Raw genomic sequence first — 19,599 nt, forward strand, 5'->3', positions numbered from 1 at the left:
CTCGTTGGCCATGGCACCTGTCGCTCAGCGCCCGCGCCCCCTAGTTGTGACGTTGTGACGTGGCGTCCGCGCGCCCGCTCTCGCGAGAGGCTGCCCAGGCCCCCCCGCCCCCCCCCCCCCGCTGTCCCCCGGGGCGTGTCCGCGCCGAGCTGCCCGCCGCGGGCTCCGCTCACCCTCGAGGCGGCCCCGGGCGCGGGGTCAGCTCAGAGGCCACCGGCGCTCAAGTCCCCGCGCTCCGGGCGCCGGTGCGCATCGCCGGGAGGGCGGGCAGGTACGGCTCGTCACGGAACGTGCAGGGCAGGTGTGCTGCACCTCGGAGCGTCCGGGGCGCACCTGCGCGCTGCAGGATCGGCGGCCCGGGTGGGGGGATTGGGGGCGGGAGCCGCGCGTCGGGGTCAGGGTAGGCTCTGCACACACCTGCTCACACCTGCACACACCCGAGGGCGCTGCCGAGCAAACCCCGGCCTCGCCCCGACCCCTGCACCTTAAGTGAGGCTGGGAGAGGCCCCGCGGGTGCCGGTCCCCGAGCGCAGGTGGAACAGGTGCACTGGGCATTGGTCGCAGCCTCTTGCTGCACGTGCCCTGGGAGCACAGAGGCAGCGGAGGTCGTTTCAGGGCGAGAGGTCGGACCCGAGAACGGAAGGTGATGCGGGGCCTTCGGGATTCAGGTCGGGCTTGCCAAGGTGGCTTTTCTCAGTCTTCCTTCCCTTACCGGGCGCTCGAGGCTCGGGGGGCGGGGGGGACCGAGGGGGACATTTTCCAAGAACGTTGCATGAGACCCGAAAGCAGGAGGAAGAGAGGGAAGCGCAGGTGGCGGTGTCGGCAGGGGCCGCGCTCCGACAGGTCAGGGCGAGGGGCACTAGGCTGAGTGTGTGCTTGGCCAGGGCGTGACCCCGAGTCCCGGGATCGAGTCCGTGTGGGGTGCCCGTGGGGAGCCTGCTTCTCCCTTGCCTGGGTCCCTGCCTCGCTCTGTGTCTCTCATGAGTAAATAAATATCTTAAAGAAGTGATGAGGGAGGAGACGATGAATTAGGTGACGACCGTGCTGCAAGTGACCTGATGTCTCCGTTGTGTCCAAAGACACTTGGAAAAGCTGCTGCAGCCACTGCAACAAATGTTTGGGATGCAGATCGAGGTCACAAGGTGCCTGTGGTCCCGTGTGTCGCTGGCGAGGGGCCTCGGGCACTGCGGTGCGGCTCCTGCCGGGCTCAGCCTGTTGGTGGCCTTAGGGTGTGACGGGCGGGTGACGTGGGGTCACGCGGGCTGTGAAAGCCTGGTTTCCCGGCAAGGCTGCGGTTAGGGTGGTGCCCGGCCCCACGGAGCCTCCCCGAGTCTGTGCCTCAGTGCGCGGCCGCTCCAGGCGGTGACGTGCCTGCCTCAGCCCGGGGCCCGGTGCCAGCGTCCTGGTGGCCGCCGCTCTTCCTGGTGTCCCGGGTTCTTCCTCCCCGTGCTCACTCCCTATCTCTCTCTGTCTCTCCCTTTGTCTGTCGCTGTCTCTCTCTGTCTTTCTCCATCTCTCTGTCTCTCCATTTGTGTCTCCCTGTCTCTCTCCCTCTCTGTCTCTCTCCGTCGCTCTCCATCTCTCTCTGTCTCTCTCCGTCTCTGTCTCTCTCCCTGTCTCTCCCTCTCTGTCTTTCACTCTGTTTCCCTCTCTGTCTCTTCCTCTCCGTCTCTGTCTGTCTCCCTCTCTGTGTCTCTTCCTTTCTGTCTCTCCGTTTCTGTCTCTCTCCGTCTCTCAAATGAATAACCACCAAGCCCCCGGCGGTGGCCTCCACGACCGGCCTTGGAGCGATGCTCGCAGCCCTGGGCCCTGGGCCTCGCTGCCGTGTGTCGCCCACGGGCCGGTGCCCAGGGAGCCTGCTGCGTCGGGTGCTGGTGCGGGTCCCAGAGGCGCGGGCCGCGGGCCACCGTGGCTCTGGGAGGGCACCAAGGAGCAGGAGGGCGGGCGGCGGGCAGCGGCGGGCCCAGGTCAGGCCGGGGGTTGGGGATGGGCCCAGGTCAGGGCCTAGGTCAGGGCCCAGGTCAGGGCCCAGGCTCCCTGCCCCAGGTGAAGGCGGGTGTGGAGCGGCCTGTGGGCCTGTCCCGGGGACACGGCCGCAGAGCTGCGCAGGCATCCAGGCCGGGTCAGCGACACAGGGCGTCGGGCTTCGTGGTAGGTGGGCCACACCCCCCGTTACCCGGTCACCCGCATGTGTGACCCGGGTCCTCCCTCCCCGTGGGTGCCTTGGGGCCCGTGGCCGCGGCTGCAGATCCCGGGTAGGCCGCCCAACCTTCCCGGCGCCCGCGTCAGCTTGTGTGTCCTGTGACGCAGCTCGGGGACGGGGATGGGGATGGCCCAACTGTGGCATCTTTGAAGATATTCCTACCAGAGAATCAGAAGTCACAGGTTTCTATTTTTTCTTTTCAGATAGGCTGCACGCCCAGCGAGGCGCTCGCCGTGGGGCCCGAACTCCCAACCCTGAGGCCGAGGCAGGGGCTGAAGTTAAAGTCCCGCCGCTTATCGGAGCCGAGCCGTCGGGATCCCCGAGGTCACTCCTGCGGGGGACAGGGTTTGGCCCGGGTACGCGAGCCCCGGGGCCAGCGACCGGCCCGGTGACTGAGCTCCCAGCACCAGGGGGCGGCACGACACGCTGCTGAGGGTCAGCCCGTTGGCGCGGCGTCTGTAGCCGGGCCGGGCCAGTAGCCTTGAAGGAAAATCCCCTTTAATGAAACTGTCTCATTGACAGTCCCTTAAGGCTTTGCTCACAAGCCGCAACGGGCGCTGCTTCCGTTTGTAGAGGATCACAGCTCAGCGTGTGGACCTGAGTGGCTCCCGACCGCCGGCCGCGCACGCAGCTCCGGGGTCACCTCCGGGGACAGACAGCTGATCCAGATGGGTGTCGGGACAGTATCATGGCGTGGTTTCTGCTCCTGCAAGGTGACAGAGGCGGCGACGCCGGCGCAGCGGCAGGAACGTGGGTCACAGGAGAACATTGACCGGCCCGAAGACTCGGGGCCAAAAGGCTTGCGATCAAGAGTCAGAGTCATGGAAGAAAGAGCTGGACCCAGGCCGGTGCCATTCCTGTATTTCAAGGACAAACATAAAACCCTACGAACACCAAGATGGGAAGTGGAAGTTGTGTGCAACGGAAACACCTGGACTCCTACTTGAGCTTGTTAGCCACAGCGCACACAGACGAGTCGTGAGCGGAGTTGTGACCCCAGTTATCCTTGGTGTAATGGCAAACCAGGATTGTTACAGACTTTAATGATTTATGCGAGCGAGTGAGCGCACACACACGTGCACACGAGCGCGGGGAGGAGGACGCGCAGAGCGACGGGGATGAGCAGGCTCCTTGCTGAGTGGCGACACCAACTCGGGGCTCGTCCCAGGAGCCTGAGTCATGACCTGAGCCGAAGTCGGACGCTTAATGGCCCGAGCCCCCCGGGAGCCCCAAGAAAACCATTTTAACCCAGCTGTCCGACTTACAAGGTGGTCCCCACCTGCTTCACCAGGGACAGGTGGCTGCAGGGACGTGGCGCTGAAGCCAAGCTGTGGGAGCCCACGGGGCTGGGGACGGAGAGAGGCGGCCGAGGAGCCGCGTGGACGCTTCCAGCTACTTGGTAAACTCCGAAAACGGAGGAGAACGTGACGGTGAAGCGAACCGCGAGTGTTAGGATCCTGCGAATCAGAGCCAGGGGAGCATGTGGATCCTGGAGCCGGACTCGCCAAGCACGTAGGCTTCCAGCCCCAACAGCCTGCTTCTAAAGTGCCGTCGCCGCTGCACCTCCAGTTTCTCGGGACCCCGACCGTCCCTTCTGTGGGCTCCTTGTCCTTCGTCCTCATGGGTGTCCCGAGTCCCCCGACCTTGCCTCCCTCCAGCAGGCCGGTGACCTCTCCCGCGCCTCCCGCCTCAGTGCCCGGCTTGGCTTCACGGCCCAGCAGCCGGCCACACCGTTGCCACGGCAAGGACCTCGAGAACCTTCCTTGAGCAAAGGCCCGGCGTCTGGAGGGAGCTTGCGGCTTCAAGTAAAAACGGCTCCTTTTGTTTTGTAAAGACCGACTCCTCTGTCAAACACCGGGGCTCACTTGTTCCCCAGATTTTGTTAGTATTTTGTAATTTTGATTCATGTGTTTGATGCTAAGTCATTTGAGAGGTAAGGACCATTGCGATGTTCATCTCCTTCTTCATGATGCCGGAAGCCTTGTCCCCGAATGGGATGGACATAAGTTTGCCTTAACTGCTTTCTTTGCATTCGTCTCTGCAAGTGTGGTTGTACTTTTAGTTTTGGCCGTTCTGGATCATTGCAGTGTGTCTTTTAGGAACAGTAGTGCGGCCGGAGGACCCTATTTGATTCCAATCTGAGAGTCATTATTTTATTATATATGTTTAATCCATTTTTCCGTGGTATTACTGTGTCATGCTATGCTTCTTTGTGGCTAATTCTCCCTTTATTTCTCCCGTTCTTTGATATCTCCACCAAGCATTCTGAATTGTTGTCTTTGGCTAGTGAATTAGGTGGAAATTTTTATTTTTTAACTTTGGGGTTACCATTAAACTAAATAATTGACTTTTTGCTTTTTGTTTAAGTTAAAACATTGACACTGCCAAATAAAACTAGAAATTTAGCATACTTTTACATCTTTCCTCCCCTCGTAACTCATTTTCCAATTTGGGTTAGAATACTCTGGAATTCAAGATCATGAAAATTATCAAACATTTCGTCTTTTCAGTTTTCAGTTATGTAGACATTCACGCTGAGATGATCAGATTAATCACAATCATTAACATATTTATTCACCTTTAAAAGTTTTATTGCTCAAACTTTGTTTCCTTAATACTTTTCCATTTAATCGTTTGGGCAGCAGGAAGTTTTCGTGGCGTCTGGTTGCTCGCTGCTTCGGAAGGCCGCTCGGGGACTTGGAGCGTTCCAGACCATAAGCCCCTTCCTCGGGGGAAACAAGTCAGAGCAGCCCGGTTCCCCGGCCCCAGCCGGGCCCCAGCCGAGCCAGCCGCGCGGGCCGCCCCTCCCCGGTCCAGCCTGCCCGTGAGCCTCTGCGGCGTCCTGCGAGCGCCGAGCGGCGGTGACGGCTACAAGGTCCCAGGGGTGCAGCTGTCGCAGGTGAACCAAATGTTACTTCGGTTGCTCGCGGCACTCAGGTGGCACCTCCAAGTCCCTTCCAAACACTGTACATATGGTTCCGTTGTTTTGCTTTTTCGCAGGCAAAGCTGATACCAACCTGATTTTTTTTTTTTTTTTTTTGGCAGCCTATTCCCCACAGATGTTTTTAGAAAAGTTTTCTCTTTGAAATTAAGAACCGGAGGTGTGTCTAACTGAGGTCTTCAACTCAGCCTAATGCTACAAAGATTGTTCAGTTCCGGCACTCAATCTCCAACCAGAAGTTTCCTTTGGGACTCTTATTTCAGGTTGATTGGCTCATTTTTTTTTTTTTTTTTTTTTTTAAAGCCAGGCAAGTCTTTGGTCACCAGCTAGTTGGCAATGAATCTCTGCTGTGTCAAGGTGCCAGCAGGCATGTCGGGAAAGCCCGGGCGCACGGATCAGCGACCAACCGCAGGGCTGGTTAGATGCCGAAGGGAGGTGTAGGGGGACCAGGTAGTGCTTGGCCTCGCTCCTGACAGTTATTCTTCAGTAGTGCTGCTTTATGTTAACGGTCCCCTTCACCAGTACACGATGTTGAGTATTTTTAATTAAAGTAAAAATCACATAACTTAGGAAAATGAGTGAGTAGTCACAAATGTAGAGAATTATCCTGAATATCAGAAGAAAGCAAGTGTATTTAGCACCAAGAACAATATCACACACAGAGCACACAAGGTTGGAAGAAGCATCAATGGCCTAACATACACCGGGATCTAGTTTCATAGCCCACACCACAGGAGAAGGGCAGGAAAACGACCTAGTGTTTACAGGAGGTACAGTCCATAGTTTGTGACATTACATAGTATTTTAAGGTCTGTATAGTACGAGGGAATTAGAAGTTTAAAAATAATTTATATACTCTATCTCAACCACCGTGACTTTTGAAAAATTATTTCTATTTGGTAAATTTTGATGATCTGACTACTCAAATACTCCAGCTCTCAGCAGTTTCCTTTTTGCGTTTCTGGCGCGCTGCTGTTCTTTTCCTATTTTAGATACAAAGAAACTACATGATAAATTCAGATGTGCAGCTGGCTGCCATCCTCAGCAAGAGCATCGTCCTCACTTAACCTTGGGGTAACATGCTCTATATTTTATGGAAAAAATATTTTAACGTACAGTACTTTCTGTTCCATTTGGGCTTATCTTTACTTCCCTGTCATTGACTTTCCCTTTAGTACTCAGGTAATTTGGAAAGTTTATGCCACAGTTAATTGGTTCTTAGTCCCACTGCGTATCAGCAAATCAGGCGCATTTTCATCTGAAATGATTCTGAGGACAGAATTACTGGTCTCTTCTGACCTGACTGCAAATCCAAATTAGGCGTTTGCTGAAATTTGCCTTTGCAGTAACTGTCCCGAGTCTGAACATCAACCAATGTCTCAAAAAGTCCGTCTTTGCAATCGACCCCCGTCGGGTAGGCTCGTCCACACGGGGCACGGGCCTGCAGGGACACCTCACCAGCTTGAGGTCCGCGGCGGGGGAGGCAGCAGTGCCGGAAGGGGCCAGCGCTCAGGCCCTGCTGCCAAGGGGAGGCCGTGGGGCTGCTGGGCGACGCTGGGCGACACTGGGCCCGCGCGTGTCCCTCTCCGCAGCACCCGGTGACCTGGAAGTACAGCTGCGATTCGCCCCTTGGCCGATTCAGAGCTACGCTACCTGGAGTCCCCAACAACTTTCCCAGTGGGCAGTGGGGCCTGCCCCCCCCCCAGGGAGGGTTGCTCACAGAAATTCCTGAGTTTTCTGGTGTGTGGAAGGCATCTTTTTTTCATTTCCAGCATTGATAATGGTGTTTTTCTTACTTGAAAAGGCAACTTTATTCTGACTTACATCCCATCTCTTTCCATTAAAGTATTTGAAGGGCTCCTAAAAAGTGGCATGCAGTTAATTCCGAAAAATAGAGAAAATAAATATGACCTTTATGCACGTATCCCTGTTAGAGAAAGCAGCCTTTGAGAGAAACATAAATTATTATTATTCACGGATGATCTCATTCAGATAAAACGGCAAAAATTTAAATGTTGACAGATCCGTGAATCGAGGTGTTTGCAGAGTGGTACAACGCGGGGCCTGGGCCCTGAGGTATTTCCGGGCACCGGTAAGGACAGGGGAGGGACAGGGAGGCTCCCGGGACTTCACGGGCGTCGCAGGGACGCGCTTACTCCTCCAGCCCTTCCCCGTGGCCACTGCACCCACTCTCTCTTCCCTTCACCAAATGCAGAGCGCAGGAATGTAATCACGTACCCAAAAAGTACCTGAGCATCTACCCTTCTTACCCTCTGGCCACCCGGGACGAATTCTGGGAAGATAAATTACCTGCTGACGGCCTGTAGCCGTTTGCGCCTTCCCGCTGGGGGGCGGGGGGTTGGGGGGCACCTGAACACGGCCCGCAGCTCTGCCCACCACAGCCAAGCCTTCCTCAACTCCCAGGGGACTTTAGATGCTCTTCTGAGTACCTTAACAGTATTAAATCTACCTCCGAGGTTCCACATGATTTGTATTTTCTGAGCCGGGCAAAAGGAGGCCTCTGGCTGCTGGAAGGTACAGGGTGAGAAAAGGGGCTCCTTCCAGGGGAGGGGCGACAGGGAAGCGAAGAGACAAGACGTTACACTCCAGGGCGGCCTCGGAAGACAGTATGTATACCGAAGAATAATCAACTTTTCAAGTATAGAATTCTTTCTATTAAGAAAAAAAGAGACATTCTGTGTGGATCTATGATGCTCAGTGTCCGGTCCTGCGCTGGGTAGCTCACGCTGCCAGTATACGAATCTGTCTTAAATCCACTCCAGTGGACTAAGAAAAAATACTAACTATTGGGAGTGCTAAACTAATCCCATATATGAAAAGTAAGTTTCAGGAACGGTTAAGTGCCAGCAGTTAGCTTCAATTGTTTTTATTACAGTAAGAGGAATTTTACTCTTAATGCATAGAATTTGAAGAAAAAAATTTATATAAGCTATTAAAAGAGGCCTTTTTGACAATTATTAATACAAACGTGAAATAAGACCCTTCAAACAAATACCAATTTCAGTAATAGTTTACATACAGCAATAATTTATTCTGAAATGTTCATTTAGTTTCTGTTGAGACACGATTCGTGTCTCGTTAATAAAAGAGCAGCCATCTCACCTCAAATACCAGAATATACAACAAGTTACAGCATAGCAAAATCCTACCTACTTTCAGATAAAATCTAGTTCAGGTAAAATAGTTTCATTCAATGCTTTACAGTGACACAGATTTTTTGTTTTGTTTTGTTTTTTTGTTTTGAGCACAAAATAGTGTAGCGTGTTACACCGCAGCTATCTCTATGCACATGTGACCACAGAACCGTTAATCGTTACTTCGGAAGGTGAACCATCAGTCTCATTCATGCAGCAAAGCAAAGCAGGCTGGGTAAGCTTGTTCGTCAGGAACCATATTACTGTGAATTTCACAGCCACATGATTAATTGTGATGTTAGAGGGACTCACGAGGACTAAAACAGAATGTTTTTTTGCATAAACACCGATTTCTCCCTGATGTCAGTTTAGTCAGTTTATAATCTAGAAATGATTGAGGACAGCAATATCTCATACCCTCTATCTGTAGTGTTCATTATTTTAGGACAAGCAATAATTAAAGGGCGAGGGAAGGGATGCTACTTAAATACGTGGCAAACAGACTGTACAAATATACTTGGCTTTACCACCTTCTTCCTAACTACCAAGGGCGCTTCCCAAAATATGACCAGTGAAGACAAAGGATACTATCAAATATGGCTTCCAGAACAAAACCTCTAACAATCAAACCTATTTACACAATTTTTCAGTCTTTTTAAAGTTTCATCTGAAACAGGATTTCTACACAGCGGCTGTGACGGACAGCTTCCCGAGTGCCACCATCCCGGCTGTCACACGGATGTCACGAGGTAAGACCCGGAATGGCGCTTAGGGCTCTGGGTTCCGCCGGACTCGGCGCCCTCAGTCTTGGAATCCCGCTTCTTTGTGGTGGTGGCCACCGGCGTGGGGATCTGGGACGGCCGGGCTGACGTGCCGTCCGCGCTGCTCTTCCGGGGGCTCGGGTTGTAATTAAAGGGGGTCACTCTGGCAGCGACGGTCCCGCTGGGGGAACTGTGCTTGCTTGAGCTGCTGGAGCTGAACGGGGTGCGCTCGGCTGCACAACTCTCGTTCGCCTCTGGTGCAGGGACAGGGTTACTCGGTCCCGGCTTTGCCTCCGTTCCCTTCTGGTCGGGGGCCTCTACCTGGATAAAGGAGTTCAGGCGGTTTTCCAAACCCACAGCGCGTACGGGGCCACTGCCGTTACCCACACTTGGTTTTCCCTGATTATCTTTTGCATCTTTAGCGTTTGGGTTTCCCTTTTCCAAAACAGTGTCAATCACGGGGGGCGTGTTTCCTGTTGGGGATCTCCCGGATCGAGGGTTGTTAATGGGACAGTCCTCAATTCTCACCCAAACATCCTCTGTTTTAGAAACAGCAGGTGCCATTTGATAAATTAGAGTCTTTGATTCAGCACCATTTGCAGCACCTGAGGAAGTGGTCTGAGAGGTACTATTTGTGGGAGAAATCTCATTTTCTTTTATTTTTCTCCATGTTCCTTTTGTGGATACTTGGTTTTCCTTAGTTTGTTTGGTTCCTGAAATCGAGTTCACGTGTTTTTCATCCTCACTTTTTGCTTTTTCACTGGATTCCGATGAAGCAGAAAGAATGGAGGATGAACTTCCAGTTCTTCTCCAAGTGCTTACTCGAGGAAGGGATGACGAGTGCTTGCTGTGCTCCCGTTTCCAGGTTCCTGACCTATTAATTGGAAGTCTCGAAGGACTTTCAGAATGGGAGCGTGCAATATCATGGCGCTTTGCTGGTCTTCCGTCATTGTACTCTATGGTGGGACTGAGATTAGGTGGGAGTTTGCGCCACCCACCAGACTGAATGGACGGATGTGCGGACAGAGACATATCAGGAAGGGAAGGGCTTAAAACTGGAGTCTGTGCCTGGGACCTAGTGGGAGAATCTGGTCTAGAAGATGGAGAGAGAGATTCAAATGAAGCAGATTCCTCCAATTTTCTCCTTAGGGTTGGGCTTGGAGCTTCTTTGATGAAAGTTGACTGGCGTACTAATACAGGTCTCTCTGACCTATCAGATTCACTTCCACTCGATTTAGTTGAAGACATTCTAGAAAGTTCCACCTTTTTGTTGGATCCATTGCTATTACTCATCTGATTCAGTCCTTTGGAGGCAGACTCACTTCTTGGGATACTACTGCCATTCTTGGATAAACCCGTTTGTTTGCTAAGGTTCTGCTGACTCATCTGTCTGCCTGGAGACGTATAGGACATCTTCCCAGACCCCGAGGACTTGGTCGACGCAGTACTAGGGGATGAAGTCCTTGGCAACTGAGATAATTTGTTAGGAGGACTTATTCCATTCCTACCAGGAGAAATGGAGTTCCGCCCTGGAGACTGCATGGGTCTACTTAATGGCTGTTGGGCAGGTCTCGAAGGAGTGGAATCTCTCGATCCTGATCTAGATGGCCCTTTATTTGCCCCAGCTGGCTGGGGGGCCGGCCTGGTCACAGGGCTTAATTCTGACTTCACGGATGGCTTGGTTCCTCTAGGAGAAGTGGTGGCTGTCTGACCCTCACTGGGACTTTTGGAGGCTGGAGTTTTAAGGGGTGGGCCTTTTTTAGAAACCGGACTTGTACTTGAAGAGCTGTTTCGAACTCCTGGAATATGAATCATTGTCCTGCCTCGAGAGATCGAAGGCATGTTTGCTTGAAGGGGCTGTTTCATTTGGCTTAAAACCTCCGAATTAGATCGAATTTTTCCAGTAATTAAACTTTTATAAACTTTTTTGCCTCCTTTGATTCCTTTATTTTCAGATTCTATCTTTTTAGTTTCCAATGTACTCTTCTCCCCGGGTTTTAGAATTCGTGGGCCCTTATTACTTGTAAAGGGTTTTTCCTCTTGGTCGGGTGTAAGATGAAATGGTGACCCCAGACTGATTCCCGATTTCAGTGAAAGGATGGAATCTGAGTCGGATGAAGCTTGTCTAGACAAACAGGCAGCAGCGGCGGCTTGATGTAAACTACTTACTATGGAATTTGCACCTTCCTGAATAGCTTTCCAATCAAAATTTTCTGAATCTGGGGATAAACCATGTTCTGAATCTGGTCTCTGTATATCTTTCAAATCAAGTGTCAAGTCTTCTGCTAATATGCTGCTCATGTTTCTGGGACTATGCTTTTCAGTATCACCCTTGAGTCTTGAAGGCTTTTTCTTTTTTGGCATTGCAGAACTTATACACTCCTGCAACAGGTCGTCTTCAGAATCAATGCTTAGAGAACTGAGAGAACTGTTTCTCGAGAAACAAACGGGGGTGTCTTCAACGTGAAAGGATTTAGGTGCGTAACCCGATGCCTGAGGTTTACTGGGTTCTCCCTGGGAGTCAGGGGGCTCGGCCTCTTTGAGAGGTTCATTTTCTTTGTTATTGTTGTTTTCTTGGTCAATGTCACTAAGAGAGCTTAGAGAGGAGTTCCGAGAAAAGCACACTGGAGTATTTTCGATAGCAAAATTCTGCAATTTCTCATCAGTTGCTGCCCCTCTGTCTGGTAGGTCTTTGGAGGACTGTGGAAACGTGGGCTGCTTCTGCAGCACGGGTTTAGACTGACCTCGATTTACGGGGTGTTTTGTAACAGCCTGGGTTTTATTAGCGGATTGTTGATTAGAGATTGGTTCTGTGTGGCTGGGGACTTTAGCTTCTGAGTCTTTATTTTCTTTCCCTTTTCTTAATTCAGCCTTTTCCCTGGAAAGGTCAACATCATCATCCTCAAAATCTAGAGAACTCAAAGAATCATTTCGTGAAAAACAGTACGGAGTTCCTTCAATGGGCGTGTAGTGATGAGGTGAATCGAAAGTAAAACTTCCTCTGACTCGATCTTCGTTACTTGGTAGCTTATCATTGAAGTCCTTGGAATTATTTTTCAAGTTCTGTTTCTTTGAATCTTTGTTGTCTGAGAAAGTTCTTTCAGCATTTACATTATTTTTCGAGTCTGTGTGTTTTCTTACACGTGTCCTGTATTCGGCGCTCTGTGGTATAGGTTTTACTGGTGAAGTAGGTTTCTTTTTCTTGCCATCTAACTGAGTTTTGTTAGTTCCAGATGAAGACACAGACGCCTGCTGGACCTGGTCCATTATCTTCTTCACACGGAAAGGCTTGTGACTTTTTCCTTTGGGCATAGCAGAATTAATGCACTCTGCGAGAATATCCCCCTCTTCTGTTTTACTGTCATCCAGCTCAGGTATAGTCACCGCCGGGGCTTTTCCTCTTTGAGCCTCGTCTGTACTTCTGCCTTCTGTAGGAATGGTATCTCGTTTCTCGAATTCACTTGGCTGCGCCCCGGCTCTAACCCCTTCTCCAGCAGCTAACTCATTTGGAGGAGATTCTATTGTCAGATCGCTTAGAGACGTAGCTGTGGAGAAGTTGATAGGCGTCCCTTCGACACAGTACACCCGCGGCATATCCTCTCCTGGGGTGAAGCTAACATGCTTTTGTGCCTGTAACCTGTTTTGCGAGGGAAGGAGTTTGTAGACGGGGAGTTGACTTGGCTTCCTTGCCACAGGGGGAGGTAATTTTGGAGAAGTCTGGGCTGGTTTTTTGGCTTTGCGTGAAGATTTTGTTGGCATGGCAGAAATAATACACTCTTCAAGTATTTCAATATCATCATCATCTGAGTCGTCTAACAGGTCTTTTTCAGAATCAGTAGGCTTTTCGGGCTCTTTTTCCTGGTTTTCGTTTGCTTCTTCAGGCTGCTCAGACTCAGTTTCGTTCCCATTGTCGTTTTCCTGAACTGGAGGCATTATTCTTAATTCCACGTCTTTCTGTATAAATGGCTCATCAAGGCTCAGAGCACTCAGGCTGGAGGAACAAGAAAATCCATCCGGAGTACTTTCTGTGGCAAAATGCAATAGGGTGTCAGCGTCTGGAAGAACCTGGACTCTCTGAACTGCAGCATTCACAGCAGCTTGCTTAGGGCCGCTCTCTCTCTTCTCGGCAGCAGAGGCTTTGTTTTTAGGGACCTCTCGCTTAGTCTGAACTGTCTGAGGGGGAGGGGGAGGGGTTTTACTCCTGCTTGGTGGCATGGTTTGTCCTGGGCTATCTGGAAGGTCACTGGGGCTTATAATGCCACTCACCATGCCACTGCAGGGTTCGCTCTGAACAGAGCTGGCAATCGAACGACTCTCAAAACTGTCGAGCGAACTGACTGACGTACACCTGCTAAACATGAGCGGAGTCTCCTGAACATAGTGCTCTGGTGGACTTTTAGGGGTCTGAGCACCACTTTTTGATGGAGATTTGGCCCCTGAAGAAAATTCAACAGCTTTGTGCCTGGTTGACTCTGCAGATAAACCAGAAGCCTGAAGTCTGCTGGATTTGGTTCTGATGTGCGGTGACGCTGCTGGAACCTCACTCACAGCATCTTCTGTTGTCCTTGTCCCACTGTTTTCTTTGATTTCTGCTCTTTGTAGGGTATTAGCAGACTCTGCCTCCTGCGGTGCCGGGTCACATCCGATCTCATCTTCAGCTGAGGACAGAGAGGATAGTGAACTGCAACGCGAGAAACAAATTGGGGTGTCCTCTACACAGTACGTCTGTATCGTTTCCTGGTTGATAGAGGGAACTTTGCAGGAGTTGGCTTTTGGGGTCTGGCCATTTCTACTTTGTGCTGAGCTGGGATGGTGCTGAGTCTGCCTCTTGGCGCTGGATGAAGGCGTGGATGTATTCTCACTGCTTGCAGAGAGGTGTTCAGTTTTAGTGCTTTGCCCAGAGGAATTCTTTGAGAATGAAAATGGTGGTTTCTGTGAGGAAGGAATGTCTGTGGCATATTTTAAACTATAATCAATGGGCTGATCCACGTGATGTTTTTCTTCATTGTACTTTATGCTATAATTTGTTGGTCTTTCTTCTTCCTCGTGTTGCTCTTCCTCAGAGTAACGTTCACTATAGTTGGTTGGCTTATCGTCTTCATAGTCATCTTCCTGACACAAAGACTGGTTTACGTTTTGATTAATTCCATGATTAGAACCTACTCGATTCGTTTCTGAACCACTGGCTCCTCTTGACCTATATGGGGAAACACATTCCTGCTGTCCAAAATGTGGCTGGAACTTGAGGTGTTTATCATCAGTGCTCTCAGTATATACGGGGTAAGTTGTGCTTTGACTTCTTGATTGTCTTTGCTCACTTTGTTTTATTTCGTCTTCTATTATATGTTTGGGTCTTGCCCATCTTTCATTCTGTGAGGGGCTTTGCCTTCCAGAGTTCAACTGCTCGTCTGAATACTTAAGACTATAATTTATGGGTGTATCTAGCTCTCCATCGTTGTCATCCATATGATTTGCACTATGTATTTTATGGGCTAGGTCAGCTGGATATTGACCATAGCTGCAAAATTTACTTTCGTCATCTTCAGAATAGGATTCAATGGAAGGCTTCATCTGACCTCTTTTGCCATAACCATCACTACTACTGACACTGTTTAAACTATCATTTGAAGATCTCTTGTATTCCAATTTAGCATAAGGCACAGGACACGTCCTGTTTGAATTTTCTGACTTCGTGAAGCTGTATGTGTTTGCATGTGTGTGGGCAGTCGAGCTTCTTCTTAGTGTGTTCCTCTCATCTGTCCCACAGTGTAACTCAGTGGTAGACCCAGAACTTCTGTCTTCCTGGGAGGTGTGAATGGCTGATACTTCTTCCATGACTTTGGCAATCTGGGCTGCAGTGGTGGAAATCTGCAAACCTCGCTTTGAAGACGTGCCTGGATTTTCCGTTGCTGGGTGGTAGTTGCCTAGGCTAATTCCTCGTTCTCTCTCCAAACTTCTATCTTTTTCAGAACGAGAACTGTCTAAACTTCCTCTTGATGAAGAAGAGCTGGGCAACACTGTAGTATTTAAATATGGTGAAAGGACAGTCATATTTCCAGTATTAAAATTGTCTGACCTATTATCATCATGTCGATTGGTGTCAAAAACATAGTCACCATACAAATTTGGCTTGTGTCGTTGCTTGTTACGATGAGATGCCTTGGGACTTAAATTGTCAATATTGTCAAAAGTTTCTGATAAATGCTGAGCATCTAATTCTGCTTCTAGGGCTTTTTGTTTCCTGACATGAAGAGATGGCAAGCTTGAACCGGGAGACATAATATTGGCATCCTTATACTTTGCAGGTCTATTAGCCATGAGATTCCTTAAAGCTGCGGCACTTCCCATAGCAATCATTTTGTGCTTTGAATGAATGAGGTTCTTGAGCATGCTGACTGCCCCCATGTCCCATAATGCTTCTTGGTCTTTTGGATTTCTTGCTGAGAGATTCCACAAGGTTCCACAGGCATTACTAACTATTGTCAAACTGTGAGATTTCAAGTGTTGTAATAAGGTTTGCAGGCAGTTGTTCTCTCTTAGGATTTGCCTGAAATAAAAATAAGAGATCCAAAATTAAGGTAAAAATCTGCTTATTATAACAAATAAAAGATGAGAGAACAAATTTAAATCTAAAGAGATTATTAATAGGCATAATAAAACTGCACCAAATTATACTACAAATTTCAAGCACTTCACATCTCCCTTTGTTCCTAGTTCATTTAATGTTAATTTTTTAAAAGTACTCATATGTCAGGCTGAAAGAAGTAAAAGTGTAATCTATTCTGCATTTCCTATTCCAACCCAATAGCTTTTCAATTTTTCTTCCTGGGGCACTTGGGTGGCTCAGTCAGTTGAGTATCAACTCTTGATTTTGGCTCAGGTCATGATCTCAGGGTTTTGAGATGGAGCCTTGCGTCAGATTCCCCAGTCAATGAGCAGTCGGCTAGGGGATTCTCTCTCTCTCTCTCTCCCCCTCCCTCTACTGCTCCCCCCCACTCAGCAATGTGCACACGCACTCTCTCTAAAATAATTAAATAAACCTTAAAATAAAATTTAAAAATTTTTTTCCTGAGCAGATACATTTGCTCTATTGACATAGTGAGAGTTCCTCGATGAATGTGTCATGAACTCTTATGCTGGGCAGGTCACTGTGGTTACTCCGTCTATGGACGGGTGCCACAGGGCTGACTACAAAGACATCCTGGAAGGGATGGCGGAATGGATCGCTTGATATTCACGTAGCCAGGGAGCACACTGTAGGCTCCGACACTGGCAAAATGACTTTTCAGAATAACCTCTATGCTCCTGGATGGATTTTGTGACAATGCCCTCCTCCTTAGAAGTGTGCTCTGCCAAACTGTGTAGTTGTTACTTCCAAAGAAAGGTTTTGAAAATTTAAAGATAATTATAAAAATAAAGGTTGAGAGTTAGCAATTTGGGACTTGGAAGAGCTGTAGCTTGTTTAATGCATGGTCAACTTAAGACTAATGATAGAACTTTAGAGGGCTTTAAAACGGATGGGCAACGGTGGACAATGAGCTTTAACATGACAATCTTCTCTCAGCAGCCCAACAGACACCTGCATGCTTACTGAGCTTAAGTGGTCTTTGTATGGCAGAGGGGGCTATAAGGCTTGTTTGTGCATCAAAAACCTCAAGAGAAGATGTTCACATTCTTTACAAGTTTTGTTACTAACAGTAACTCATGGTCTTTCTGAAAATGACAAGCACTATTGGATAATAAATAAATATGCTGTGAAAATACCCAAACGTATACTTTTTTGAGGGGGAGGAGGGACAGAGGAAGGAGGAGAGAGACAGTCTCAAGCAGACTCCACACCCATCAGAGCCCAATGCGGGGCAATACCTCATGAGCCTGAGGTCATGACCTGAGTTGACAAAACACAGAACCCAAGTTCTGAAAACGTGTGCCGCGTATCTGAGATGCTTTCTTAGGTTTCACAGCCCTAGATGAATGGCTGTTGGCTAAATAATATTAAGATTACTTAATATAATCTCCATAATATAATAATGATATTAAGACACTATTAAGAAAAATGTCAACTATTGGGGGTGTCTGGGTGACTCAGTTGGCTAGATGTCTCACTCTTGATTTTGTCTCAGGTCATGATCTCAGGGTGCTGGGATCAAGCCCTGTGTCAGGCTCCACACTTGGTTGGAATCTGCTTCTCTCCCTCTACCCCTCCCCTAGCTCTCTCTCAAAAAAATAAATAAATCTTAAAAAAATATTAAACTACCGGATCCTCTGGATCATATCCATAGATTGTTTTTTTATAATCCTTATATTCCTTTAAGCCATACTAACATAAACAATGGGATTTCATTCTCTGTAGCATTCGTGACTTTTTCCCCCATTATATGGATTATACCTACCAACTATCATTTGTTTATTTCTATACATCTTTATACTATAAACTTTTATTAGAATAAGTATACTAACAAGTAAGTTAGGGATTAATAGCTATCTTTTCACTGTAATAAATTTGGTTTAGCACTTGCACAATTACACAAAATAGTGCTTACAACTAGGTCTTCCTGAGGGTATGAATTCTACACTAATTCATTTAAAAGTAATATAAAACTCTGTATTTACCTGTGGTCCTCGTTTGTAGCTATCAAGCTGGACACATTCCGTAATATCCCACCTCCACTTTCGATAATGGCTAAAGTATTTGTCTGGCTTCGGTAAGTGAGAGTGCCAACCAGGAACGCAAGTGCACCATCCACAGCACATATATCAGCTTTATTCTCAGTGCAGTGTGCTGACAAATTCCATAAGGCACTCAATACACTTTTGAGGGTTGATTCCTGTTAAGAAACAACATGTGTCATCTAATTAGAGTTGGAATATGCCTCTTACAATTTCTATGCCTACTTCTATTGAGTAAGTTGTTACTGTTAGTATCTCCCCTGCCGCTCACAGGCAACGTATCAGGTGCTCCACATTTAGAAAAACTGAAAAAACACCCAACAGAACTTAAGTTAGTGAGATTCCCCACAGAACAAGCAGGATACTCAATTAATGACCGTTTTGAACTTTATTCTAAGTGTTTAGATGTACACACGTATCTTAAAAAAGCTCATATTAGAATATGAAACATAACTGATGTGCATTCTGAAAAGATAACATTTGCATGATAATAGAAACCAGAAAAAAAAAACCCACCCCTACATGCTGATATGGAAAAATGTCTAAGACATATTATTAAATAAAAAGAGCAAGTTGCAGAGCATATGTACAATATTCTGTTTGTATACAAAGCAGACATATATGCTTCTTTGTGGCTGATTCAAAAGTAACAATATAACTTATTACAAAGTAAGCATATTCGAAAAACTCCCAAGTCCTTAACTCCCACAGAAACAAAGTAATTCCAGAAACCAGAACTTCCTTGGCATAAAACATCATAGGTAGTAAACCAGTAATAAACCAGTAAACCGTCAACTTGTAATTGCTACAAAAACCAAACACTGAGTATATAATTAAGGATATCTGGTTAAAACTCGCCAAGATCCTGATGTCAGTTTTTCTTACTATAAATCAACCAAGGAACAAACACTCATTAAAAATCTACTCTGTGACTAGAGGCACTCCAGAGGATACCAATGTGGCAAACTGACACCTGCTAATAATTTACTTAGGGGGAAAAAAAGGCAAAACCATACATATACAAAGGGAAGATTACTGCTATTTGAATTTATTTATTTATTTTATTTTTTTGCTATTTGAATTTAATCGAACAAATAAAATAGTTCATGGAGGAAAGCAGCTCTGTGGAAGATAAGACCTATTGTTGCTCCCGGCATGGAAGTGGGAATCAGCAAGGGAGGACTGAAGAATATAAAGACGACACAGAGGAGATCCAAGTCCAGGTGAGGGGAGACAGTAAAAGAAGGCCTTGAATGTCAGGGCAAACACTTTGGGCTCAACCCAATAAACAGCTGCTGGGTCCTCTTCATCAAAAAATTAAGAGAATTTAGGAGAGCAAGTACTATTTATCAGGAGGCAGGGCAGAAGTGCTTTCACCGATGGAGAAATGAGAAGGTTAGGAGCTCAATTTTAGTTACACTGTGGTTGAGGTAGAGATGGGACATTCAGAGTATCCTGAGAACAGAGAAAATAGCAACAGTTTAGCGGTGTGAAGTGAGCTCAACTACAAATGGCCCAGAGATCAGAGGTGAAGGTTTTGTTTCAAAGCTTTATAGTTAGAGGAGATGAGAAATGATTAGAAGTTGCTAAGTATAGGTGGTAAAAACAAAGGAAGGAGTTTCAATAAGGTGTGTGATCCAAAAGTATCAAATATAGGTGTAGGTAGAAAAGAAATCCCAAATTAATCTATAAACCTAGATTTGGTTAGAAACAAAATTAGAAGGACCTGAAGGTATGGCCAGTGAAGAAATGGGGCTGGTGACTTGTTCATTGTTTTGGTTGCTACGGAAATGGGAGAAACATTGCAGGAGTTACAAGAAGCAACAGATAAGGGTTGTTTGTTTGTTTCCAAAATATTGGGCTTCTTAA

General features: G+C 47.9%; 1 protein-coding gene across 9 annotated transcripts in view; it reads right to left on the reverse strand.

The window, feature by feature from the left end:
* Positions 1–8,172: 8,172 nt before the first annotated feature.
* APC (APC regulator of Wnt signaling pathway) overlaps positions 8,173–19,599 on the reverse strand; it is a 128,339-nt gene continuing 116,912 nt past the window's right edge. For all 9 annotated transcript variants that reach the window (XM_077861421.1, XM_077861379.1, XM_077861407.1 and 6 more), the window contains 2 exons: positions 17,674–17,888; positions 8,173–15,607 (listed from right to left, as the gene is read on the reverse strand). In XM_077861421.1, the coding sequence (XP_077717547.1) occupies positions 9,031–15,607; positions 17,674–17,888 (6,792 nt within the window). In that variant the 3' untranslated portion in view covers positions 8,173–9,030. The remainder of the gene's footprint in view (positions 15,608–17,673; positions 17,889–19,599) is intronic.

This window comes from Canis aureus, chromosome 2 (assembly GCF_053574225.1).
Source record: "Canis aureus isolate CA01 chromosome 2, VMU_Caureus_v.1.0, whole genome shotgun sequence".
Lineage (NCBI taxonomy): Eukaryota > Metazoa > Chordata > Mammalia > Carnivora > Canidae > Canis > Canis aureus.